The 25,757-nt window shown below is 55.6% G+C and overlaps 3 protein-coding genes across 8 annotated transcripts; 2 read left to right on the top strand and 1 right to left on the bottom strand.

The window, feature by feature from the left end:
• Window positions 1–411: 411 nt before the first annotated feature.
• LOC148414206 (leucine-rich repeat-containing protein 52-like) lies at window positions 412–7,160 on the top strand. Its single transcript, XM_088430401.1, has 2 exons — window positions 412–1,621; window positions 4,458–7,160. The coding sequence occupies exons 1-2, from the start codon at window positions 859–861 to the stop codon at window positions 4,718–4,720; spliced, it is 1,026 nt and encodes a 341-aa protein (XP_088286527.1). The 5' UTR covers window positions 412–858; the 3' UTR covers window positions 4,721–7,160.
• Window positions 4,399–15,586, bottom strand: LOC148414207 (protein zyg-11 homolog). 6 transcript variants are annotated; one of them, XR_015867513.1, is made up of 15 exons: window positions 15,439–15,586; window positions 13,625–13,784; window positions 11,810–12,597; window positions 11,562–11,702; window positions 10,705–10,881; window positions 10,480–10,544; window positions 10,236–10,335; window positions 10,104–10,154; window positions 9,422–9,583; window positions 9,005–9,052; window positions 8,716–8,916; window positions 8,602–8,654; window positions 7,921–8,018; window positions 6,566–7,766; window positions 4,399–6,441 (listed from the first exon to the last, which is right to left on the bottom strand). XR_015867513.1 is itself a non-coding variant. In XM_088430395.1 (14 exons), the coding sequence occupies exons 1-14, from the start codon at window positions 15,496–15,498 to the stop codon at window positions 7,591–7,593; spliced, it is 2,277 nt and encodes a 758-aa protein (XP_088286521.1). In that variant the 5' UTR covers window positions 15,499–15,586; the 3' UTR covers window positions 4,399–7,590. The 6 variants fall into 6 exon arrangements, 5 of the variants coding, with proteins under 5 accessions (XP_088286521.1, XP_088286520.1, XP_088286524.1 ...); XM_088430395.1 differs by having other exon boundaries at window positions 4,399–7,766; window positions 9,422–9,580; XM_088430394.1 differs by having other exon boundaries at window positions 4,399–7,766.
• Window positions 15,177–23,925, top strand: LOC148414208 (angiopoietin-related protein 1-like). The gene is made up of 5 exons (XM_088430400.1): window positions 15,177–16,521; window positions 19,057–19,895; window positions 21,992–22,185; window positions 22,952–23,222; window positions 23,536–23,925. Exons 2-5 carry the CDS (start codon window positions 19,094–19,096, stop codon window positions 23,724–23,726), a joined length of 1,458 nt encoding a protein of 485 aa, XP_088286526.1. The 5' UTR covers window positions 15,177–16,521; window positions 19,057–19,093; the 3' UTR covers window positions 23,727–23,925.
• Window positions 23,926–25,757: the final 1,832 nt, after the last annotated feature.

The raw sequence follows: 25,757 nt of genomic DNA on the forward strand, positions 1-25,757 counted from the left end.
ACCGAAGCATTGTTCGGGGAAATTGGACCCAACCTTCTGGGTTGTTTTGCTCAAAAATAACTTCTTCGAGACGCGGGGAAGCTCCAAATTTGGGGGAATTCGAGTAAGCGATGTCATCTGATTTCCTGATCACTGAATATATGGGCATCATTTCCCGCAGGAGCGGTTGGGAATCTCTGCGTCGCAGCGCACTGCACGCTTGAAGCTCTTTCTCGGGTCTGTGACGTCCTGCTGCTGCCGCCTAGTCAAACGCACCGAGGCGCAAACACAAGTCCAACGATCATGCATGTTTCATGATCAATCAACGTGAGCATCTGGCTCGCGCGCGCGAACGGGGGGGGGGGGGGGGAGGCACGTGCAGCATAGGAGCGCATGTGAGACTCGCGGGGCAAATAGGTCACGCGCGCAAACGCGTTGGCTTACGCTCAATGTTTTTGTTCCGATTGCAGCCGCTGCAACCCTCTCAGCGAGGACCCCCCGCCCCCCGCCCCCCGCCCCCCTCCCTCGGCGGAGTCGGCTTTCGCAAGGCGAGAGGACGATCCCGCAGCCAAACATGCCGAGCGCCCGCGCACGTGCGCCGCGAGCGAGGCGGCGGCGTCGCACGGCACGGCCATAAATCCGCGAGCGATGACGAGCTCACGGGATGCGCGACGGATCGGGGTCGGGGTCGGGAACGGGATCTGGAGCAGCTGACAGGATGAGCTGAAACGTTAGGCGCGAGAGCAAGGGCGACGGTCTCCACTGACCTCCGCGGAAACAGTCGCGGCTCTAGCAGCATCCGTCCGTCGTCCGGCGGAGGTCCATGAAGAAGAAGGTCGGATCGCTCCGAGCGGGCCGGATGAAGCCCCCGGCGGCGTCATGCGTCTTGCCCCGCAGCCAAGCGCGCTCCCGCTCCGGCTCCCGCTCCGGCTCCGGCTCCGGCTCCCGCTCCGGCTCCCGCTCGCGCTCCTGCTCGCGCTCCTGCTCCAGCCGCCGCTCCCGCGGCCGCTCCGCTGCGCGGCCGCCGCCGCCGCCGCCGCCGCCGCCGCCGCCGCCGCCGCCGCGGCGACCCGGCCGCCGCCGTCGCCGGGCTGCCCCGACCGCTGCGTGTGCGACGAGCAGCTGGTGGTCGAGTGCGCCGGGCGGCATCTGAGCGGCTTCCCCGAGGACCTGCCGCTGGCCACGCGCCAGCTCGTCATCTCCAACAACCTGATCGGCGAGCTGCCGCCGCTCGCGCTCAACTACCTCTCGGATCTGCTCTACCTGGACTGCAGCAACAACTCCTTGACGGAGATCTCCCGCTCCACCTTCGGGAACCTGAGGAACTTGGCCTACCTGGACCTGTCCTTCAACGTCCTGGCCCGGATCGAGGACGGGACCTTCGGAGCGCTGGGCGCCTTGGTCGTGCTGAGGATGACGGACAACCCCTTCCTGTCGGAGATCCGCCGGCACGCCTTTGCCGGGAACCCGGCCCTCCAGGTGCTGGACGTGAGCCGGAACAACTTGACGGCGCTGCACGTGGGCTCCCTGATGGCGCTGCCCGCCCTGCGCTCGCTGGGCCTCGGCGGCAACCCGTGGAGCTGCCGCTGCGCCGCCGAGGAGCTCTGTCGCTGGGTCGGCTCGGAAGGCTTCAAGTTTCAAGGTGGTCCTCGCGCTCCCGGCGCTCGCTCGGGTCGAAGGAACCCCGTGCGAGACCCCCGTCGGATATCGGCTCGGTCCTTTTCGGGCTCGCGATCGGCTTGCTTTTCGCCCGGCTGTTTTTAGGGCGCGCCGTCCTGCGCGTGGGTTAGGGGGTCGAAAAACGGCCGCTTTCAAAAATATGATCCGACGGCGGGTCCGAAAAGGACCGGGCCGACGTTTTGGGTCCATCCGATCCGACTTCCAAAACGAAACAACCCCGCAAACGGGCCATTTTGTACAAGACGTCCTAAAAAAAAAAAGACTGTCGCCAATTGCTTGGGTCGATGCGGCCCAACTTTCTGGACTGTTTTATACTGCGCCAAATTTAAACATCGGGTTACTATTAAGCCAATAGTTTTAGAGCGTTAAACAAATGTGTCATTTTGCACAAAGTCTTTTGTCTTTGTACAAAACAAGCCAATTTTGTGTTTGGGTTATTCTTTTTTCCCCCCAAATTGGGCCCAAATCGGCTTATTTTGTGGCTCATTGGTTTTGACCTTGTTTTTGGATAACCGAAGAAGTTGTCAGTCTCTTTTTTGACTCGGTTTGGGTTCTTTTTCATCCAACTACTTTTAGACTATAACTAGAATCGATTCGAAAACACTCAAAGATGAATTAAACCACGGGTATTTTCAAGTTTGCTCATCTTACAAACGGAAGAAAAGGAAAAAGCCGCAAGGATTAAATGGTAAATTAGCAATTTGGAAACGAATCAACAAATCATTTCTGGACGGTCGCTCAATCATTTGACGCGTCAGCCTCGGCGCAATATTATTTGGTTTGGATGGAAAAAAGCAAGTGTTTGCTTTTACCTGTAAAAAGCTTTTGATGTTGAATGTCGTTGCGGAGGCGCGGCGTTCATTCGAAGAATTGGTAACGCGGAGCAAACCCCGCGCCCCGTCGCCCTCGCCGGTGAACACGGACGATTCGGACGCCGGTTCGGTCCGCTTGCTTCTTTTCATGAAAATAACGTGGTAGAAACCCGGCCGCAAGCGCCTCTCCTGGCCGCTAACACCCAAGCGAACCGTCTGCCGACACCCTCCCGCTCGGAATTATCGCCAGGATACGCGCATGTGTACGTGTCTTTTTGGGATACCGGCCTTTGCTAGTCGCAACGTCCATTCGAATCGTATCGTCGGCCCTATTATTTGGGTGTTCTTTTTATTTGGAACGAGCGCCGACGTGCGAGTGCGCGAAAGGGCAGCCGCTATTTATAGCGAGAGCGAGCGAGGAAGTCAACGCCGAGAGCGGCGCGGTAACGCAGCCGCCGAAAAGGCATCCGTCCCCCGCCCGCGCTCCGCGAGGCCGCGGCTTAGGCCGAGTCGGGAAAGCCGGCCCGTTTGTGGCGCGGGAGGAGGGCGGCCGGCGGCGTCCCGCGATACCTTTTGACTGACGGCTGTCTCGGCTGTAGGAAATGTTGGCTAGCTCTACTTCTGTCTCACGTGCGCTTGACGCGATACGATTGGCTTGTCTCTTCAGTTTCGGGGAGGTGGCGGGAGCGAGGGGGGGGGAGGAACCAACACATTCTCCTCTGTGTCGTCCTCCTCGCTTGGATTAGCGGCTCCCTCAGCTGTTATGTAAGGGGGGGGGGGGGGGTCTCGAAATAGAGCGGGGTGAGGATGGGGGAGCGGAAAGGGAAAGCCCTCACCAAACAAAACGCTCCCTTTTCAGCATTTAGCCCGCGAGTCCCTCTCAACATACTTTGGGGCGCAGCGCAAGGTTTTGGTCAGTTTGACCCCCCTAGATTCGGGGATTCCGTTGGCTTTTCCTTTCCGACCGCTCTCACGGGCCCCGTTTCCGCCGTCCCGCCGTCGGCGCGTCGCCCGGACCACGCTTACGGGGCCGTCGTTCATGCTCGCGGAAAACAACAACATTATTAAGGACGACGTCCTCAAAAAGGGCTCCCCTTTTTCCCCCTTCTAGTCTCTGCTTTTGCGCACATGCAAAGGAGCCGGTGGAGAAGAAAGAGGATTTGAATTATTCATCCTCAGAGCGTTTTTTTTTCTCGGTAATCCAATGCCGCACGAAGATAGCGTTACATTGCTTTTCCCGGTCCAAGAAGGTACCGTCGCTAAGCGCGTGCGCGGCCCGAGCCGATACGTTCTATGCGAAACGCCACCTGAGCCTCCGAACTCTTGGCCCGAACCCGAAAGCCTCCGGGCTGCTTTTTACGGCTCCCGGGGAGAGCGGGAGAAGCTTTACGAGAACTCTTCCCGAATAAAGCCCGATCAAACGGCGCCAAAAGTCAGAAGGGTGCCGCGCGGCGCCACGGCAATCTCACCGGTTTGGGTGTACGGAGGTGCGCCGGCTCATTTTGCCGGACGCTTCCGATCATCTAACGGCGTCGCATCCTAATCCCATCTGCCCGTCGCCGTTTCGGCCTTTCGGAAGCCTTTGCGCAAATCGACTTTATTCTTCATTTCCGACCGCAATATCCGACCGAGCGTTTTGTCGACAGCTCCGAGCGGCGGATGCGTGTTGCGAGCCCGGCCGCTACTGTAGCTTCTACCCTGTGCGCCTTATAATGCGCCGCGCCTTATACGGTACGTGAAAAGAGTTTGAAAATAGGCCACGGATTGAAAGCGCGCCTCATAATCCGCCGCACCTTGTTGTGCGTGCGACAGGTAGCCCACGCCCACGGCGGCGGACGCGTCGGTCAGCATCTCTTGCGAGTGTGACGTATTCTGTTCATCGCGCCCCGTTCTGGTTTTGGCCCGACAAGACTAAGCGTAAACGGGCTAGTTTGGTTCCGCCTGATGTCCGGAGAATGTGACGGCCATTTATTGTGTATGCGACAGATGAGGGCCAGACGCTGTGCGCTTCCCCCGACGACTTGCGGGGCCGCCGTCTCGGAGAGGCCGGCGCGGAACTGCGGACGTCCTGCCACCGCGCGCTGGCTTCCTGGGACTACCTTTTCTTCGTCCTCGTCGGCTTCGTCATCTTCGCCGCCGGCACGGCGTCGGCTTGGGTCGCGGGGGTCATCATGGTGCTTTACGAGCGCCGCGAGCGGCTGGAAGCGGACGACGAAGAGGAGGGGGTGACGGCGAGGACCTTTTCCTGAAAGGCGCCGTCGAGGAGGGCCTCCCGTCCCATTGCGGGAAGCCGCCGCCGCCGCAAAAAAAAAAAAAAAGATTATTCACATCCAGCGCATTCAGCGGAAAAATGCTTGGGCCAAAACAGCCCGAGATCAAGCTATCGCATAGGTCCATTTGAGCAAATTTGCCCACGGCTTGTTTGGTACTAAGACCGCAGTGCAAAACAGTACTAAGACCGTAGTACAAAAGAAGCCAAAAGGCTAACCCGCCGAAAAAGTCGCCTCCAATTTGTCGGCCTTTTTCTAGCCACAGTTGGCTTCCCCTTAACTCAACGCATCTTGGAGCGTCAGGCTGAGGGTTTGATGTCGGCCCGAGATTTCCATCCAACAAGGGCAAAAAAACGCAGGAAGTCTATTCATTTCAGCCAAAAACTGGCGAGAACGGCTTTCCTCCGACAAGAAGTGACTGAAAGCGGCTCTGTTTTTCCCACCTTGATCTCGTGGAGGGCTCCACCGAGTAACTCGCTTGAAAAAGCACCCGGGGCGTGCACGCCGTGCATCCGGACTTTCTTCCTTTCTGCGAGAAAGCCAAAGTACCGGACGGCGGCGAGGTTTCGTCGGGGCCGGATAACGGCCCCCGTGACCAGCCGGCGCGGGACACCTCGCGGGGGGACGCGCCGGCAAGCCTTAGGAGGCCGCGGCGAACGCCGTTCCGCGCCTCGGCCCGCCCGGACCGAGACCGCGACCGAGCGCTCCCCCCGGCCCGGGACGCAACTTTGATTTGACATGAGGAATGTCGGACGGGCGAAAAAGTTTCCCACCTCTGATGAGCACGTAGCCGAAAATGAGCAAAATGTCCTCCAATTCCGGAACGAGGCAGCTGTTGTTTCCGCAGAGGAGTTCTCCTTCCAAAATCTTCACCCGCAAGCAGGCCGCGTTTCAAATATTTCCTGTCTCCACTCTTCTTCTTTCAAATTTCGTGTTAAACATAATAATGTGCCGCCGTCTAGTGGCCAACAGGGGAATTACGCCCTAAGCAGAACAAAACTGTTTTACAAATTAACTGCATCCTATCAAAAAAATAAAAATAGCCGGATCGAGGTTCACCGCGCGGACGACTCAAACAATTTTGATGGTAAGCTACACGCGGTACAAGCTTCCTTGGAAATCCGTCCCTGCGACAAAGGGGCGAAGAAAAAAAAAGACCGTAAGGCGACACCGACGCGCAGAACATCCAGCCAAGGAAACGGCGGACTAGTCCGACGGCCCTTCGGCAACTGCTCTCCCGTACCCGCCGGAGATTGAGCGCTGGATGCTAACCGCCAAATGGCGTCCGGCCTGCAGCGCCTCAGTAAACCTTGCAGTAAAATTTGCAGTAAACCTCGCTTGAAAACTACAGCACGCGAAAAGGATTTTGACAAAGACAACTTTCTTTTGGACCGGATGTTGTAGCAGTAAGACGTTATGAACGTCACCCGGTATAGCCGGCATTTCCGCTTCGGTAGGTCAGCAAAGAAAACAAAGTCCGCGTATTAGTACAATGGTGGCTATGTACACGGTGCGGACTGCGCATCCGCAAATGGACAAACGCTCTATGCGATGACGACATTTCCTCCGCCTTTGGCGCTTTCCGCTTGTGAGCGCGCGTCCGGCTTTGCTGGCGGGAGACGTGACATCGAGCGCGGGCGTCTGGAAGTGGCCCTATTAGGCCGGCCGTCTCATCCGCCGCGCACGTACACGCTGCCAAGCTGAACAAATAGCGAGAAAATCCCATGTGATGAGAAGAAGAGCAGCGTGACTTCCAAATTTAGACATGGGGGATGAGGACTCTCCGCTTTGACAATCAGAATCACCGCCGCGCAAATGACTTACATAAAACGCTTAGGCGAGCGAAGCGGCCAACTTGCGTTGCCAACTTTCTTTTCCGGTAAAGGCTTGCAGTTTGAGCACGTTCAAGCCTCTTCGAAGTACTTGCGGTTCCTCTCCGAGGGGGTGCGCACCTTTTGTTTGTTGTCTTGCGGGTTACTCACACGAGCAGCATTTTGGAAACGGCCTTTTTGATATTGACGGAAAAGCACTCGGAGACGCGCGATATGAGCGTGATGTCAGCGGCCAGCTAAGCCAGCTTAAACGGCGCCAATGGAGAGCCGGAAAGCCAGAGGAGGAGATCTGCCCAAAGCGCTTTCGTTAACATAGAGTGGATTTGCTTCAACGGAAACGCTCAGTATGAAAAGCCATTCCAACGGGACATTGTTAGATTTAACGACGACTTGCGCTTGGGCTACGAGTTGACTCCACAAGTCGGAGCCACGATACGAACGTGCATTTTCACTCGCAGCTTTTGAACTACAGAAAGAAAAAAAAAACTTTTTGCATACCGGTCGCCAGCATGTTTTGTTCAAAGGGGGTTGTTCGAATTGAAAGAAATCATGATTAAACTGCCCTCGTCGCCTTGTTTTTGCTTTGACTTTTGCATTCTTTTGAAATGATGTTCAATTCCATTTTTACATTTGTGTAAAGCAGTTTGTTTGAGCTCCAACGCTAGACATAAAATGAGTTGGTTGAGACGTGACGATCAGCCCTGTAGATACTTTAGCACCCTCTAGCGGTCACCTGTGCAAAAAAAGCATGAGGCGTTATTTGCTGTTGGGGCTCATGTATTCAAAGCTTTTCACTTCCAAATCGTGCAATTAAATATAGAGAATCAAACACTTTGGCTATCAACATTATTGTAGAGATAGAAAACAGCTATAAATAATTTCCACAATCGATCAAATGCATACAATACTGGGAAAACAACCGGCCTTCTAGCTCGGCGCAAAATACAGGTTGGCGTCGACTATTTGTGCTTTGCTTTTTTACGGGTCCCTCGTGAAACGCAAAAGGCAACATTTCCGCTAAGAGCCGCGCGGCTCCGCCCGCTTGTTGGAGGGCCCCGAGCGTTGGCGCTCAAGCACCAGCAAGATGCTCTCCGACAGCCCCCGAATGGCGCCGTGCGTGTGGGGATGCGCGGCCAGCGTCTTGAGAAGTTCGCCAACGCCTTCCCGCTCCAGCATCCAGCCGTAATGGGAAGCTGAGAGGAGGAGAGAGGGTGAGCGCCCGCCTCGGAAACCTTTGCCGCGCCGGTCCGTCTCCGTTCACGCCGCCGCCGAAGGCCCGGAGGCTCGGGCGCGGCGGGGACGAGAACGCGCGCGGGAAGCGGGTGAGCCGGCGGAGGGGAAACCTACCGTTTTGACCGACGACAAAACGGATGGCCCACACGGCCCACAGTTGCACCCCCGAGGGTTGATGTGTCTCAAGCAGGTGGCAAAATGGACGGAAGGACCTGAACGCAAAGGCGAGAGAGCGAGCGGGCACGCCGGGTAAATCCTCGCGCTCCGACGGGATCCCGCGCCGGAGCTTTGTCCGGAGCCGCGTTCGTTTGACGAGATTTGTGAGAGGCGCCCTTTCGAGCGCGTCTCGGCGCGCTCGCGTTTGAAAGTACTGGCCCTTCCATCGCGTTGCATCCCGGGAATCGAGATGCGCATCGACTCCCTTTTTGCCGGGGCGATGCCGGCGCTAGCCGGCCACGGCGGGCGGGGTCGTCAAAGTCACTTGGGCCCGTTTTGGAACTTTGCACGAGGAGACCGAGTCCAATTTCAATCGCCTCCCAGTGTTTTTGCCACACCCCCAATTTTCGAACCGGAAGCCGGCTGAAAAGCTAGCTACTGTTGCTGGATAAAGTTCGATGTGTCTCCAGTCATGGAATGCCATGCAATTCAAGGACACTTTTCGGATGGATGGATGGAAGGAAGGGAGGGAGGGAGGGAGGAAAGACGAGAGGAAGGAAGGAAGGAAGGAAGGAAGGAAGGAAGGAAGGGAGGAAGGGAGGAAGGGAGGAAGGAAGGCAGGCCGGCCGGCTGTCCGACCTGTAAAACACCATTTCTCTGTCCAGCTGGGTCCACGCCGCGATGGACAGGTGCTAGGGCAAAGGCACAGGATTAGAGTTGATCTTTGAGTCCATTTTGGAGCGGTCCACACACCAGCTGACGTAGTATGGTGGCGCGCAGCTTGTCATCCAAGGTCCAGGCTTGGGGTCTGGAGGCCACCTGAGCGAGAATCCCTCCGGCAAAGTAGCGGACCCCCATTTCTATGTGGCTGTCCTGCAGGAGGCTGAGGATGTGCTCCAACAGGTCGCCCTCCATCAACGCCGTCTGCAACTCCTCCACTTCCGCTATGTTGTTCTGAAGCAGAGCGAGGCCGCGGGGACGGCCGACGTCGGGACGCGTCCGCGGCATTTCAAATTCGCGGGACGGGGCGAGGCCAACCCACCAGGAGCCCGAGAACCTTTCGCTGAACCGAAGATTCGTTGTAGTAGGACTGCAAAACAAAAGCGCCCGAAAAATCCGCGAGAGTAAATGTCTGACCTGCAAAATTCACCGTTAAAAGGCTAACCTCGTTCTTTCGATCGTTGAGAGAGGTTCTGGACCCGAGCAAACGAGATCTAAAAAAAAAAAACCTACAAAACCAACCCCGGCTGTAGCTTCTATTCCATGCGCCTTATAATGCGCCGCGCCTTCCGCGGTATGTGAAAAGTTTGGCCGTTGGCCTTACAAGCCGGCGCGCCTTATAAACACGGTCCAGCCTGGCTTCGGCAATCGTGTTGAAAGTTCTCTCAACAACCCCGTTTAACGACAGCGGCGGCAGTTTGCTTTGCGCGGGCGCCGCGGTACGTCCGGTCCGGTCTACCTCCAGAACCTCTTCGTAGAGCTCCAAGCCGTTACACTGGATGAAGTTGCGAGACGCTACGGGCATTTCGTCCGTCAGGTTCCACAAAGCTCTCAGGGCGAACTTCAGAGTGGAGTCCACCACCCCGAACATGGCCCTCTGCTGCACAATAGCCAACAGCTGCTGTCGGGGGGGAGAAAAAGACCAGGCTTGGCGAAATAGGCCGCGCCGCCATCAAAGAAAACCATTCGGCCGGCTCGATTACGGCCCAGCCGTCACGCGACGGGAAGAGTAAGCCCGAGCGCCCCGCGTACGGTAAACCAAAATAGAGATGGGACGCCGGGGCGACGGTGAGCCGAGAAGGACGAGCGCGTGCCACGGAGCGCCTCCGTGTGGTCGCGCTCGCACACGGTGGCTTCGAAAAAAGACAAATAAGCGCCACCTTGTCGTCATACCGTATATATCAAAAGGGAGCGTTCCGGTCTCGGTGTGCTCCGGAAGCGTCGGGCGGGGGGAATGAGAGGGAAAACGCTCGTCAAAGACCTTCGCCAAGGATGACGCTCGGAAGGCTTAGTTAGGCATGCGCACTTGTGCCGCGGGGCAAATGAACGCAAACAAGCCAATGCGCTCGCACCCGCTTGGGCAGTTACAAGGGGGAGTGGCGCCACCGTATCATTTTCGCCATTTCTCATGGTAAGCGTACTTTCATTACGGAGACGTCCTCCCCGAGCTTGGCCACCTCCGCCGGAGACAGCTGAAAGACAAAAGAAAACAAATGGGGACGCGGTTCCTCCACAGGAACGTATCCCGACCGCGCGCTAACGTCGCGGCCGACCTTGGCCACCAGGATGGAGATGACGGCGACGGCCATCCTCTGGAGGGTGGGGTCCTCGTGGCCGCTCAACCAGTTAATCACCAGCGTGGCCGCCAAGTACCTGAAGAACGGCGGCGCGCGTGAGGAAGGCAAATATACGCCAGATGTGCCCGCCGATGTTCCCTCCGCTTTCCCTTATCGCACATGCAGCAAAGCGCCGCATACGCGCATCCGCACGGTTGCGGCCGAACGCAAATAAACTGACGTGTCAAAGGGGATGTCCTGAAGGATGTGGTCGCTGCAGAGCGCCAGAAGACAATTCTTTTGGACCTGAAACACACAAACAATTTACCGCGGTTGAGACGGCGCCCGTATAGTTCCCCCTTCAAAAAGAAGCCTCTGGAACCGGGGCGGACAATCCTGGACGTCGGCGTCGGAATGCGGAGAGCGGAAGGGGAAATACCAACCAAGAAATCAAAGCAAAATGGACCTGCGCGTGCTCACGGAAGGTCTTCATGCTGTGCAGCAGCTGAGCCACGGCGCGGCGGAGCAGGCGCGCGGACATGGCCTCGGCCCGGTCCTGAGTGGTGAGATTGAACACGCACGCCGTCGCCGCCAGGTGGACGTGCGGAGAGGCGGGATGGCTCCGCATGGCCTTCAGCACCAACTGCAACACACGCCGCGGCCTGGTTCCTTTCCGGGGTCAGCTTCCGCCGCCTCGGTCCGGGCGCCGAAGGCCGTTCGCGGCCGAAAGGAGCGCGCGCCGACGCGGAACCCCGAGGCCGAACCAACGAGCCGGAAAGCTTGAAATGTGAAAGGGTAGTCAGTTTTGGGGGCCAAAACGGGCGACCGTCCCCCGGGTGAAACGAACGGGCTGGACGTTGGGATCGGGAAAACTTGTCAAATCTCCCGATGTGAGTACGTGCTACTTTTTGGTGGCGAAAACGGGGGAACGGAGCAAAACGTTGCAAATGATCTCCGCGCCTTCGCGCGCTACGCGAGGCCTCCGCTCTCCCCGAACGGTCCTTCAAATCAAATCCACTCAAAAGCCGGCGTGTGCCGGTCGCGTTTGGTTACCGCAATTCCACCCGTTTTTTATGACAATCGGACGTGGGGCGCATGATGTTAGATGGGGGATTCCACACTCGGGTCTTCGCGGTCCATACGGAGCGATTCGGAGAACCTGGACAGGCGGCTCGCGAATCGAAACGGCCTCAGGTGACATTTGGGTTTCCTTTCGTAACGACCGCCCGCACCTCGCGCATCAAGTTTTGCCGTCGGCCGGAAAGGCGTACGCACGCATGTGCGCGTCTCTTTCCGAGACGGGAAGGAAAGGGACTACGTCACCTCCAGCGTTTCCGGCTGCGCCTGGCGCCAGTCGGAGGTCAAATTGTAGAGGTGGAAGAGGGCCTCTCGGGTGAAGCACTCTCGGTCCCCGTACCTTCTCAGGGCCTCGCGCAACTGCTTCTCGTTAGCCTCTCCGCTCACCTGAAGCCGCGCGCGTCGGCGCCGTCAGCCAAAGAGGAAGCGGAGCCTCACGCGACGCGGCGGGGGGGGGGGGGCTCACGGTTATCCGTGAAAAGGCGAAGGCTCACCTTGAGGTTTTCCCGCTCGGCCAAGGCGGGGCAGGAGCTGACCCCGGTCGCCAGCAGGCCCAAGAAGAGCAGCTCCTTCCTGGCCTCCACAAAGGCGGCCACCGCCGCCTCGCCGATTCTCCTCCTACCCGACACGTCCAACGAAACCAAGGAGGGAAGCACCTCGGGGCCGGCCCGCAGCAGACGCGCGACGGATTCCCGGTCGCTCCGCCCGCCGTCCTCCGCCGTCAAATGGTCATCCGAGAAGTCCAGGTGTTTCAAAGCGCCGAGCTGACCGAGCACCGACAGCAAACTGGTGGCCGTCATGCGCAGCTGCCGAAGCCGATGCGCGATCAGGCATCTGAGGGTGCCCTTGCACCGGAGGAGCGGCGTGAGCTTGGAGACGGAACTGCAGGAGATGTCTAAGCTCTCCAGCCGCGGAAGAGCGCAGACGTCTTCCAGGACCGCGTCGCGCAGGTCGGCGCCGGCCAGGTCGAGCGTCCGCAGGCCTTTCAGGGAGCTGACGCCAACCCCGTCCTCTCTCAGCGAGGCCCGGTCCAGACGGAGCCCGCTCAGGGACAGCTTCCGCAGGCTGGATCTGCACGTGGGGTTGGACGCCAAGCCCGAGACGATTTGCGCGCCGCTGATGTCGCCGGCGGCCCAGGACGCATCCAGCTCCCGAAGCCGGTGAGGGCAGACGGCCAGTCGAAACGCTTCTGCCGACACCGGACAGCGGCGGATGCAGACCCGGCTCAAAGGCAGCTCTCGGTGGTTGCGGAAAATCCCGATGGTTTTGTCGTTCAGTGTTCCTGGGGGCAGCAGAAACCACACACACACAAAAAAAACCCGTTCCCGTCTCGCTACGGCCGAGGGGCCCGGCGCCGCCCCGTGGACCGACTGGTACCGGGCCGCACTCCAAATAAGGAACCTGTCATGGCCTGGAAGGGCGGACTGGCCATTGGCGTTTGTCTTGTTTTGCCTCCCTCTTCAGGCGCTTTGGAGTAATCGATCTCATTTGGCTTCATTCCAAGCCGCGTTAGGACGGGCCGATTTAAATCACGTGACACCTCCGGCTCACGGGGCACTGACGACGCCGACTGAGCGGCGCACAAGCTCCCATCCCGGCGGGATTTTCTTTTATGCGACGTATGTTTGTTTAGTTGATTTATTTGTATCATAGCAGTGCGTTTTTGTATCGTTTCAGTTTTACAAAATATAACCTTCGGAGATAGAAGACGTCAGCTCAAATTTACTCTCTCGAAGAGGGTTCACTATCTGTCGACAAACACAGAGGACAGAATGGAAGTATGAAAGCTATGTGTCTTTCGACATTTATTTTGAAAAGCGGACGGATTTTTTTTGGATTCGTTTCGGTCCCGAGCGTCAGAATTTCACTCACAAATAAGTTAAACGATTAATAAACAGACGTCTTTGGGAAGGGGGAAAGGCCCGGTCAAGGGACAGGTGACGAGCCTACAACTCAAGGTGAGTTCATATTTTACGCGCGCTTTATAATCGCCGTCCCGTTAGTTGGGAGTCCACTTCATTTCCAGTCTTGAAAAACACATGTTAACGGCGCTGTTTCCATCCGTCCCTTTACACACTTATCGCCACGCTTGTGATCTTGTGATTACAAACGGACTTTTCCATGTAAAAGACTAGCCAACGTTTGAAAACACGGCCAAATTGAAACGCTCCCGTTTGAAAAAGACAGGAAATTGAAGTTTGAACTCTTGACCAGGCAAAGGCGCTCCCGCTCTTTTCGGCCCGCCACCTTAAAGCGGAGAAGGCCGGCGAGATGCGTGGGCAAAAGGCGGCCACTTTGAAGAATCTCACCTTTTGAGGCCATCGTGTGCAGCAGCCGCTCGGCTATCTGCTGAGGGAGGAGCCAGCCCAGAAGCAGAGAGCCGTCCGCTCGCTCGCTGCACAGCCGGGCCAGGCTGCGGCACACCTGGGCCGAGCACAGCTCGCACAGCGTCCGGGGGGCGTCCCGCTCCTGGGGGGCGCGCCCGGAGACCGTTAGCCCGCGCTCGCGCAAACTCCACCCTCAAAATAACAACGTACTATCAAATAGCGGGGCGGGGGGGGGCGTGGAATCAAAGATGTTTTTTTTCAGACACTTTGACGCACTTGCTGATTTTTTTCTGTTTTGGACAAAGCTGTAACCCGTATAAACACTGCAAAAGATCATCAACAGTGGATTTGTTTTGCTTTTTTCCTTTTGCTAATGTTAAAAAGACAGTTTTAGGTATACTTTTTATGGATAATCATAGGCAATGCGTGGAGTGGGGGGTTGAAAAGTCTTCTCTTTCCTACAGGCGGGCTTAATTGAGAATGTATATATATTTCATGCCAAATAAAACTGAATCCGATGATTTGATTCATCGATGCAATAATTGACGATGAAAAAAATCTTCCCTGGGGAAGAGTCTTTTTTGTTGAACGCACTTTTTGGTTGTGTCAAATTGGGTCATAATTTAGTGACAACGTGAAACTGAGGTGAGATTAGGTGTACCGTGGTAAACTATCCATTATTTAGTGATTACTGCTTGACTTTGTTCCGTGTTTGGTGCGCTGTACTGGAACTGGGTTCAATCAAGGTTTTGGCAAGCCCCCGTGCAGCGACTTCTGCTCCACCGCTAAAGCGTCAGCAATTTTAACCACATCGACCGCTATTTTGTATGACACTTGAGTCACTGTACAATGGCAGCAGATCTGCAAAAGCTGCAAGACGAGTCGAAGTTTATTCCCGGGACGAGAAGCCCAGCGCAGCAGTGAAGCTCCCCGAAATCACCCGGCCGCGGGACCGAGTCAACCAAGCAAACGCGACGCGAAGAAAGAAAAAAAAAAAAAAAAAAAGAAGAGAAGAATCGCATGGACCGACTCACCATGCCGCAGAAGTAAGCAGCCCGCACGAGTTTGGAAAAGAACAAGAAGAAGAAGAAGAAGAAGAAGAAGAAGACACCGGGGTTATTTGCGTGCGCTTACGCAGGCTCGCGTCACTACGAACGACGTAGGAAACGGAGAGGGGCAGGCGCTCAAACGTCAGCTGAACGAGTGGCGACGGGCGCGATCTTTAAACGTCACTGAAAATGATCCGACAGCTGCCGAGGGAAGGAGCAATCGCAGCCCCCCCCCCCCCCTCTCCCTTTTCGCAAGCGGAGCCGCGATTGCTCCTTACCTCGGCAGCTGTCGGATCATTTTCAGTTGAGAGCAAAAAAAGAAAGCAAAACGGCGCATTCTAATCGTGGGGTTGCATAGAAACATCCGTCCATCCACATCCGTTTTCACGACAATGTATCCTCACTAGGGGTGCGGGTGCTTTGACTTCACCTTGATAAATCAGCTGTTTGATTTTGTATACGTCTCTGTCCGCCCCCCTCCCCCCTCCCCCGTCTTCCTTCTTGTTTGTTGTTCAGTTCATGTTTGAGGTTGCCCGAAGCTGAATCAAATCCGCACTGATAGAGTAAAAGTGCATTCTTTTGCGTCGTCCGCGTCTTAACACACTGCACGGGAGGAAGCGTCCGAGCAAAAGTCCGCTACGTGTCTACGATCTCCCCGGCCGGCATCACGCCCCAACGGACGCAAATATTTCTTCAACGCATATGGTCGTAACCTAAACATAAACACCCGCGTTTATTTGCGCTTACTTCGCATGAAGCATTGACCCCTCCCGCACGTGAAGATCCTTCTTCATCGCTCACGTGCATAAACAACCGCGTGCCCTCTGCGGGTCACGCGCAAGCGCCCGCACCGGCGGTGCACCACGCAAACAAAAACATCCCGTCTCTCTTAGGCACCCCCCCCCCGCAGAGGCACGCAGAGCAACCCCAAGCGTCAAAGGCCGAAGCTCCTCCTCCTCCCGAGGGCCGCTCCTCTTCCGCCGAAGCGCGGGCGTCAAAGTCGGGGCTCGGGGGCCGCATCGGTTCACCGGCCGGCCGGCTTTGACTTCAAGCCGCTGGCTGAAATACCCAGAAAATCAAGGTCATCTTCGGCCCATCGCAAGTTGCCGGATCTACAAACAAACTCATTTGGGGCATGGATGACAACGTTCTTCCGAAGGGAGTACTCATTATGATCACCCGCGCAAGAAAGTCCAACTTCCAGACAGCGGTGGGCCACGTTTCGCCGAGACAGAACGACGGCCGCGTGGCCGTCCTTCCTCGCTCCCAAACGTCCTATCGACGGCGGCCAAAAACAAAGACCCGGCCGAAGGAAGCGCACGCGACGCGAAGGGACCGTTAAAGGATAAGCGAAAGCAGATGACCCGGGCACCTCCGCCGCTCGTCGTCCTCGCGAGCACGTAAAGGCGGCTCCCGCTTGCGTTTGCGCACGCGAGCGCTTTCTGCAGAGAAGGCATCCAAAGCGGAGCTCCCAGGTCGCGCGTTGGACGGAGTTAGGAACGTGCGAAAAAGGAGCGTGACGCGAATCAGCTTTCTCTAATCGCGGGCGCGCTTTCCATTAGGAGGAGCGGCTCCGAAACCTCGCGTGACATCAGCGCGAGAAGGCAGGGCCGGGCCTCGTTTTTCCCGCGTGAGCGAGGCATGGGCCTCCCTTTTTGTTTTTTTTGCACACGGACCACCCTCTGGCGTTCTCCTACCGGGCCGGCTTGTAGCGAGCGGGCCTTGTTCTCAATGAGAGCAAAGACTCAGGGAGCGCCAGGAGAGCACGGAGGCGATGACGGCCCGGCGCAGCTGAGCCCACCCGCTTCCTCCCATCCGCGACCGAGGCAGGTAAGAGGTCTCCGTCGGCGCCTCTCGCGAGATGGACGGAAATATTCACGTACGCGACTGAAAATTCGGGAGCCTTGGCCGTTGGTTGTCCGGAGAAGGGACCGTCGGAAGATTTATTTGGACGTTCTTTCCGCTGCTCTGCTTTGGGAGCTCTTTTTGTCATAAACAGCATGTGCAAAGCTCACATGTCGTCCCCGGACGGGCTCTGATTGAATCCGTCTGTCGGTAGGAAAAAGAAAAAAAAAAAAACACTGCCGGATAATTGGCGCAGTCAATAACCTCAAGACAGTTTGATGCGAAAAGCAGACATTCTCTGGAAAGGACCATTTCGTGCCATATGCTTGCCGGAACGCACTCGAGCGCCGGCAGAAGCGAGCGAGCCCCGCGAAGTTCGGCATGCTTATTTGCAACGACTGGATTGATATGTGGCGAAAAGGTCCGGCGCCCGGACGGGATAGGCGAAAAGGCTGAAAAGCGCCCGGCCGAGGAAAGGCCGCGCGGACGGGCGGGCCGACTGCAGAGAGCGGGGGACTAGCGGCGAACCATGCCCTACCCGCATAAGTCAAAACCAGACCCGTTTTCTCCTCATATCTGAGTTTGAGTGGCAAAATAAGTACGGCGTCACGCTTCGACTGTTCAAAGGGACCTCCCGTCCCATTTAGTATGCGTCCCTTTTGGCGCCTTCAAATGCGCGTTGGCCTTCTTCCGTCAACGACCGGACTTTTCCGCCGGACTTTGACCCGTTACGAAAAGGACAATACGGCTTGACTTGTCTCCTTCGGCTCTCGGACTAACGCGAATATGTGATTTTATCAATGCCGCGCATCGGTACGACAGCGCGTTTGTGAAACTGTGCTACTCTAATAAAAATGGACACCGCGCGACGTAGTGCAAAAGCGGGCGTATCCTCGGCCTCCGACAGAGGATTAAAGGCCGGCCGCCACTATCAGAAAAACGTTGGCCTCTCCCCCCTTCGTTCGGCAGGAATTGTCTACGGACGAAGGACTTTGAAGACGCCGTCCTCGCACGCCTGCATGGGACCACATCCCCCAAACAAATTGAAGCGGAAGCCGGAGGGGTTAGGGTTACACGCGGAAGAGTAGCGAGGACAAAGACGATGACTTTGAGGGCTTTTGCATGAACTCACGTTCAGCCGCGTCAGACAAATACGCCTTCGGCATTTGTGCTGAATAGTGTGCTATCGGAGACCGATGAAATGCCTTTTTCAATAAGCGCTAAAGTCCGGGGTGGGCTTCTACTCGCCCGTTTGTCAAATTCAGCCCGATCAAAGTCAGAAGGGAGGTGGGCTCGCTCGCGCGCGCGCGCGCGCGGAGAAAGAGGGGAAGTGAGCGACGGCGCCAAGGGGGTTTGGCCCATTTTCCATCAAGTGTCTTGCCCTGGCCCTCAGAGGGTTTGCAGTGCCGCGCAACAAGCAGATTATTGTTTCGCGCCGACGCCGGCCTCGGGGAGCGCTTTCAAATGCGTGGACGTCTTCCTGACTTGTTGTGATTTAAACCACACAGAAAAAGTTGACATGGAGGAGCGCGTACTTTTCCAGTGACGTCGCCAAAAGACTATTATTCCGCTTTCGCAGCAGTTTGGGCCTGCGCAACGCTTTGGGATCCCTCCCATTAACTGTGGCGCAGACTCATCAGAACGGGCGCACATCAAGAGGCGACCGCAGGAATGATCCCGCCAAACCTCCTGTGTGTGTCTTGAGCTCATTTATTTCCCCCACTTTGCCATTTGTTAGAAGTGAGCGTTGGACGTGCGGTGTTTCTTTAATGCCTCCGCGCTCTTAAAACTGCGCGGTTAAAAGTCAGCCAAATTGAAAACGCTACTAGAGGTGGTTCCAAAATGGCCCCGGTCGGTGTTGGCTCATATGTATATTTGGTTGAGGAATTGGCCCGGCATGCCGCTTTAAACATTTTGATCCGACGCGTGATATATATCAAAAAAAAAAAAACTATCCGTAAAGCGGCCAAAATAAAGTTCCCCTGGTATCAGCGCGCCCATAAGCCAGCCGACGCCTGATTCCATTGCACAATGCAGTACGATCCATGCGAGTTCATTTTCGGGGTAGAATATTGGCTTCGTCGATTGATCAAAAGTGCCAAAATGCAAGAAATAAATCATAGTCTCATTCATTCGTTCGACGTTTCACTCAGGAATGAAATGCGTCGTTCATTAAATGATGACTTGGATCATTTTGACTCAACTATTTAGGACAAAACGCTTGGGTCCGATGGACCCAAACAGCGGGTGGGCACAATTTGATATTATTTTAGCCCCGTCACCCTCCGCGAGATCTCGGAGGGAATCCCTGGCCGCCGCCCCGTCGGCCAGCCGGTCCTACGTTTCTGGGACGCTTCGTCGGGTCAAATTTGGTTGCCTTGAACCGCGGGTGTAATGCCGATCGGACGCGCGGATCTAACGAGCGGCGTTTGGGAAGCGTCCGGAAGGTTCGGGAAAAAAGACGGCCACGCGACCAGATATTAAAATGGAAACGTCCTCTCCTTCTCTCGGTCCCGACAGGAATCTTTGTGAACGGACATCGATCGAGAGCGGGAGAATGGCGCCCGGAATGTGGGGCTTGTTTACTTTGTTCGGCCTTTCCCTCTGGAGCGACGGCGAAGCCCTCGCCCAAACCCCCGTCCTCCCCCGCGCGCGAAGAGCTCCGCGGGCCGAGGGCGAAAACCCCAGGTGCTCCTACACGTTCCTGGTTCCCGAGCAGAAGATCACGGGCCCCATCTGCGCGGCCAGAGGCCCCGTCCCAGACAAAGAGCGCGTGACTCGTCTCGACGTGGCGGCGGTGCGTGACCTTCTGTCCAAGCAACGGCGCGAGATGGAGACTCTGAAACTGGTGGTGGATGTGGACGGTAACCTGGTGAATGAGATGAAGCTGCTGAGAAAAGAGAGCAGGAACATGAATTCCAGGGTGACCCAGCTTTACATGCAGCTACTGCACGAAATCATCAGGAAGAGGGACAACTCGCTGGAGCTGGCTCAGCTGGAGACCCGCATCCTTAACGCCACCGCCGAGTCGCTGCGACTGTCCTCGCGTTACAAGGAGCTGGAGGCCAAATACGCCGCCCTCTCGGCGATGGTCAACAACCAGTCGGCGGCGATAGGGGCTCTGGAGGAAAGTTGTATGAAGACGCGGGACCGCGGGCGAGAGCCGCCGCCGCTCGGCCCGCCCATGGTGCACGTGGTCCCCGAGAACATTCCCGTCAACGTCCCGCGGATCACCAATGAGATCCGGGGGGATAACAGCGGGAGCTTTGTCCGCGAAAGGGGCTCGCGCTCCGGCCCCTCGCCCACCGGCGGAACCCTGGAGGTCCAGAAACCCCCCCAGACCAACTTTAGCGCCGAAGGTGAGTGCGCGCGTCGACGATCGTCACCGACGGACGAAGGGATCGTGGGACGGCCGGTTCGTCGGGATGACGAAGCGATACGGCGCAAATCTCAACAGCAGGCGGACAACTTCCAAGCGTCCCGATAGGAAATTCCATCGGCGATTCCGATGTCGGTCAAGGGATCGTTTGCCGTTCGGAGCGGCGCGCTTCTCGAGAGGGCCGGGCAGAGAGAAACCGAGGAACGGCCGCGAGAGCTCCTTCATCCGCGGCCGCTTCCAAGCGGGCGGCCCGCTTAGGAACGGAAAAAGCACCCGCTTTCCGACCGCATCGCCGGCGAGCTTCGACGCTCTCGGGCAGTTCTGCGAAGCGCTCGCTTTCGGCGGCGGCCCTTGCGACAGGGCGATCTCGGGAAACGGGACTTAGGCGGGGTCGGTCGGAGACGTCGTTCGGCGCAAGAAAGTTTAGCACGGAGCCATTCCGTATGTATTTATTCGTTCATTTGCAGAGCCCTCGGCTGACTTTTGAGCAGCGGCCCCCTTTTCAAAGGTTAAGGTTCTGCATTCCGCCGCGCCGGCGGCCCCCTTTCCAAAGGTTGAAGATCTGCGGATCCAGCCGCGCTTTGACTCCTTGCTCAACATATGGCAATCCGAATGGCGTCACGTCTGAAGTGCGGCTGGCGAGCCAAAGCGACGCGAAACCTCTCCGGCTCCGTTTTGCTCATCGACACAAATTCCTCACGCATTTCGCTGCCCCTCAGCCAAGAATAATAAAGCGTGGAAGGTTTCTGTGCGGCTGGATATGGAAACGATCCTTTTGGGGATCGTTCCATTGCACTGCAAGCGAAAGCAGACTGCCGCGATAGGCGCAAACCGCTAAGTGCCTCGGGGATAGCCAATCCGCCGCTTCATATTTCATAAAGCGTGCCGCGAAAGGACGTGAATAGATGGATCTTTACGTCGCTATTATATCATTAGTCGCGTCGGGTTTACTTTCCTGTTGACGCGATCGGAATTGAAAGTCCCCGAGCGTAGGAATCGTCTTGATGAAAAGCAGACATATTGTATGCGGTGGTTAAGGAAGGAATGAGGGGAGCTCATTAACCCCCGGCCGTCTGGGGATTTTCCGCTAGCCCGCCCCTATCGGGCCCACTTTGAAAGGGCCGTCACGTCGTCAGATAGAAATAGAGCTTTACTTAGCGCGCCCCTCCGAATGTTCAGTGGCGTCAGCCCTATCCGTACGTACCGCACGTAGTCTTTTGCGTTATGGGAGTCCGGGCTGAGCCCATCGTGCAAGTCATTGAAAGGCTTCCAAATGTCGTCGATCGGCCGCTCGTTCCCCAGACGTGTGGCTGGGCGGAGCTTGACAAGCGCAAGCATATTTCCTATAAGTCTGGCCATGAGAGTTAGCTCGCTCCGGCGGATTACAACAAGGGCCAACGATTTTGCGTTAAGGCTCATACGCAGGCGTCTGGGCCCGTCCGGCGTCGCGGCTAGGGATCCGCAATGAAATTTGGAGCGGGCTTCCGAATGACTCGATGTAATCCGCAACTTCCATCTACCGTTTCAAGAACGTCCAAAGCATACGCGTCGTACGTTACCGTAATAACCCCAGGAAGTGGGCGGACGAACAAATTCTTCTCCACCTGATTGGCAGAAGCCTAAGATCACATCTTGTTCACGTTTCTCCACCCCATTGGGATCATATTTCAATTTGGTATACAGCCGGTGAGGGAAAACATCTACCAAAGGCGGATGGTTCATCTGGAGACAAAGGTGACATAACGCCTTTAAGATGAGCCACTCAGTGTCTCCCATTGGGAATTCACATCCCTCTCACCCCCGCTCGGAAGTACCGCGCGGACGTACGGAGGAAACCGACCATTTGAAGTGACGGCCAAGGGTTGCGCCCCACACCGGACACAGCAGACACATCTTCACAAACTAATCTAACGCCCTTTGGCAATATTTGCAGCGCAGACCTGCGCTCGGACGACATCGAAAGACCAGGGCAGTCTATTTTGTTCCAACCAAACCAAATTGTTACGTTTGAAATGCGCAAAGTACGAGACGGACGGACGGACGGGCATGATTGTGGTACTTTTGGCGGCTCTCCAGGTCCCTTCCGAGACTGCCTGGAAGCTCAAGAGGCCGGCCACGTCACCAGCGGCACGTATCTAATCAAAGCCGACGAGGCGGAGGAGCCCCTGCAAGCCTGGTGCGAGCAGGATATGGACAACGGAGGCTGGACGGTGATCCTGAGCAGGAAAGACGGCTCCGTTAACTTCTTCAGGAACTGGGAAAATTACAAGGTGATCGATTGCACCCACACTCTTTGGGCTTTCCTCGAGCTCAAACCGCTTCAGCCAGAGATAACAGTGTCGGGCGACAGTGTAGGAACCTTGTGGGAGGACTATTTCCTATAGGTCAGAATCCCCGTGTTTACATTGTAAAGGTAAGAAGCCGCGTCAGCCGTATTATTCGTCACGGGCTTTTTACTTTGACATTTCCATGATGAAACATTAGCTGGCTCGCCGGAATGGTATGTTCCACGGCTCAATCCGCGGGGGCTCCCCCCCCCCCAAACCACTACTACGACGGAAAGCTCCTTGGTTTCGCGCATTCCGCGACGAAGGGGGCCTCTCGTCAACGGTCCGGGAGGAATAGGTGGAGCGCGTCTCCGCTTGATTGGCGTTGCGTTCACCGCGAGACGCGGAGCCCGAAGGGGGAGGGGGTCACACCAAAGCTGCTCACGGTTCACCCCGACGCCGGCTCGCTCGAGAAATCGGCAGTCGCCCAGCTCAAGCCCATCTCCCGGGCGGAAAGTTGCGAGGGCGCGCGGCCAGACCCTTTTCCCGCGAGCGATCGTGATTGACGACGTCCGCGGCGGTTAACCGGACCGGCTGCGTCTCTAAAGTCGACCCTGCGCATATTCTCTAGAAATGACATCTTCTGCGCGGGAAAGTCACGGACCGGATGGAGCCCGCGTTCCCACCCTTCCCGCAAAAGCGCGGTTAGCTTTTTCAGCCGACGTTTGCGGAATCTCCTTGAAAGTATTTGAACCTTCCTGTCACTCAGAGCGGCTTTGGCACCGCGGACGGGGAGCACTGGCTGGGTCTGGAAGGCATCTACAAGCTGGGACGTCAGGGCGACTACAAGCTCCAGGTGGAGCTGGAAGACTGGATGGACAAGAAGGTGTACGCCCAGTACAGTAGCTTCCACCTGGAGCCCGAGAGCGAGGGCTACCGCTTGAGGTTGGGAACCTATCGAGGGAACGCCGGCGACTCCCTCAGCAGCCACAATGGCAAGCAGTTCACTACTCTGGATCGGGACAAAGACGCTTTCTCAGGTACGTGAGGAACTGGACGCTACCGTCCAGATCTACCGGTTTGGAGCGGGATGCCGGGACTGTCGGGCTTTGTCGGGCTTTCGCACCTGCGCCGCCAAACCCATGCGCTATCCTTTTCGAAGGAATCCTTTGGCTTTGTGAAGACCGAGCCGAGGCTTTTTGTTCAAATTCCGTTTCGGGGGGTGGGAAATGATGTCAAACTCCGGTCCAGGAGGGCCGCTCCTTTTTCCAGGGGGTGGAGGGTGAACGCCGAGCCCCCGACGGAAAACCGCAAACGTTCGGTGCCATTACTCAGCCCGGCTCTCCCTCACAGGTAACTGCGCCCATTTCCACAAAGGGGGCTGGTGGTACAACGCTTGCGGCCAAGCCAACCTCAACGGCGTGTGGTACAGCGGAGGTGTCTACCGAAGCAAGTTCCAAGACGGCATCTTCTGGGCCGACTACGGCGGAGGCTTCTACTCCATGAAGTCCGTCCGGATGATGATTCGGCCCATAGATGGATGACGAGACACCGGACCGTACGGGTCCGCGACTTCAACCTCGTGTTAAAGTGCCATGTCAAAGGTCCTCGTTGACGGGAGGGATAAACCGGGTCGGCGTGGATGATGCCAAAGCGTCCCTCCGACTGCTTTGTTTATATGTACGTGCTTATCACGACAGGAGCATAAATGGGGAGATTGGGGGTGTATTTATATGATGTATCGATACTTTAACCCATAATCATATTCATGTATATATATATATATATATATATATATATATATATATATATATATATATATATATATATATATATATATATATATATATATATATATATATATATATATATATATATATATATATATATGAACGGAAATGAAGAACTGCAGGCGCGGTTTGATGACCGTATTTTCCGCACTATAAGGCGCACCGGATTGTCAGACGCACCTTTGAAGAACGGCCTATTTGAAATCCCATTTCATAAATAAGGCGCATCCGCATTATAAGGCGCATAGAATAGAAGCTGTGAAGCGGTGGTGGCTGGGCTTCCGTTACGCATCCACTACATGGAGCCGCGCTAAAGGGAATGTCAACGAGCAATCGGATAAGTCAGTCAAACTTCAAATTCGGAACGCAAGACTAAAAATGTCTGGTGGAAAGTCATTTGAAGAATGGAAAAAAATAAAAAGCCAATACCTATCACCAGTTTAAAAGACTATCATTATGATTCAGCTCGACGTTAAACTTGTTTTTTTAATCAAACTGCGAGCAAAAACCTGACGTTTTGTTGATTTAAAAACCGTTGCTGGATTCATTTATTGGATAAAATTGCACTTTGTTTTGCAAAAAGCTATGGTTTCTGTGTACGCCCGGCCGGCCCGGCGGGGCGTCCTCCGGGGAAAGGATGGGTCTTGCGTGCGTTCTGGCACGTGGACGCCGCTCGTCCCACTTGGTCGACCTTGGACTTCCTGAAGACTGCCGGGGCGGAAGTGTCAATTTTGACAGATTTGGGCCATCGAACTAGACACGTCTAACAAAAAGCATTGAAAAAAAAACTCCGGGAGGCTAAAAATGACTATAGTTTGCCAAAACAGGTGGTTTTATTTGATTGCAAAGGTGAGCACCCACAGGTTTAATAAAGGAGGGGCCGGTTTTTATTGCGTGCATCTTTTTTCTTGTTTGAGTCCTTTTTTCTCGTTTGCTCTTTTTTCTTGTTTATATCTTTTTTCTGTCGTGCTTTTTTCTTGTTTGTGGCTTTTTTCTCATTTGCTTTTTTCTTTGGTGCCTTTGTTACCGTGCCTTCGATTTTCTTGTGCGCTCTTTTTTTCTTGCGTGGCTTCTCTATTGCGAGGTGTTTTGTTTTTTTTGTTTGTGAATAGCTTTCGTGTTTGCGTAGCTTTTGGTTTGTTTGTGTGATTGGCGCTCCAGGGCCACCGCGACGACGGCATTTATGAACGCGCGGTTGCGGCCGGCGCGGTTGGGTCTTTGTTGGGAGGGTTAGGGTTAACCCTAACATCCCGAGCTTATCTTGGGGCCGTGAACGGCGCGGATAAATGGTGGTTTTAAATGGAGCGGAAGAAACAGATTGTCTTTACGGAAAGAAAGTTGTCAGACCGGCGTCGGGGAACATTCTGTGCTTGACTTTATTGAAAGGAGGAGTTGCGTTTGCTTGCGTGAGCCTCGTTGTTGCAGGAAAAGACGAGGCAGAGATATTGCACAAGTGCTTTTCAGTCAGAGTGCTAGCACATGTTTGCGGATGAGTGGAAAAACCCGATTCGTCCGTTCGTGCATGACTCATTTCCACCGTGGTTTATGCTTTTTTTTTCCCCGTCGTCACACCGTTGTTTGTGTTTTCAGAACATTTGATTTTGTGCAAGTTTTTGATTGTCGGAAAGTGTATCGGCTGATTCAAAATAACAAGCGAAATGCCATAGGTTTTTCAAGATAGGGTTTTCAGGGTATTTGGGCCATTTTTCTTTATTTTATTTCAGCACTCTCCACTTTTGGTTCCGAGATTCCATTCGAGTTCATTTTAATTGGCGTGGATAACTG

The sequence above is a fragment of the Hippichthys cyanospilos genome, chromosome 12, assembly GCF_059441005.1.
Source record: "Hippichthys cyanospilos isolate Australia breed blue-spotted pipefish chromosome 12, RoL_Hcya_1.0, whole genome shotgun sequence".
In the NCBI taxonomy this organism is placed as follows: domain Eukaryota; kingdom Metazoa; phylum Chordata; class Actinopteri; order Syngnathiformes; family Syngnathidae; genus Hippichthys; species Hippichthys cyanospilos.

Excerpts from the sequence above, each read along its gene's own strand:
- LOC148414206 (XM_088430401.1), top strand. The coding sequence starts at position 859 with ATGCGTCTTGCCCCGCAGCCAAGCGCGCTCCCGCTCCGGCTCCCGCTC. Across the intron at positions 1,622-4,457 it reads GGAAGGCTTCAAGTTTCAAG|ATGAGGGCCAGACGCTGTGC; the intron begins GTGGTCCTCGCG and ends TGTATGCGACAG.
- LOC148414207 (XM_088430394.1), bottom strand. The coding sequence starts at position 15,498 with ATGCACGTGAGCGATGAAGAAGGATCTTCACGTGCGGGAGGGGTCAAT. Across the intron at positions 12,598-13,624 it reads GCACACGATGGCCTCAAAAG|GAACACTGAACGACAAAACC; the intron begins GTGAGATTCTTC and ends TGCTGCCCCCAG. Across the intron at positions 9,584-10,103 it reads AGGACGTCTCCGTAATGAAA|CAGCTGTTGGCTATTGTGCA; the intron begins GTACGCTTACCA and ends CCCCCCCGACAG.
- LOC148414208 (XM_088430400.1), top strand. The coding sequence starts at position 19,094 with ATGGCGCCCGGAATGTGGGGCTTGTTTACTTTGTTCGGCCTTTCCCTC. Across the intron at positions 19,896-21,991 it reads GACCAACTTTAGCGCCGAAG|GTCCCTTCCGAGACTGCCTG; the intron begins GTGAGTGCGCGC and ends GCGGCTCTCCAG. Across the intron at positions 22,186-22,951 it reads GGAACTGGGAAAATTACAAG|AGCGGCTTTGGCACCGCGGA; the intron begins GTGATCGATTGC and ends CCTGTCACTCAG.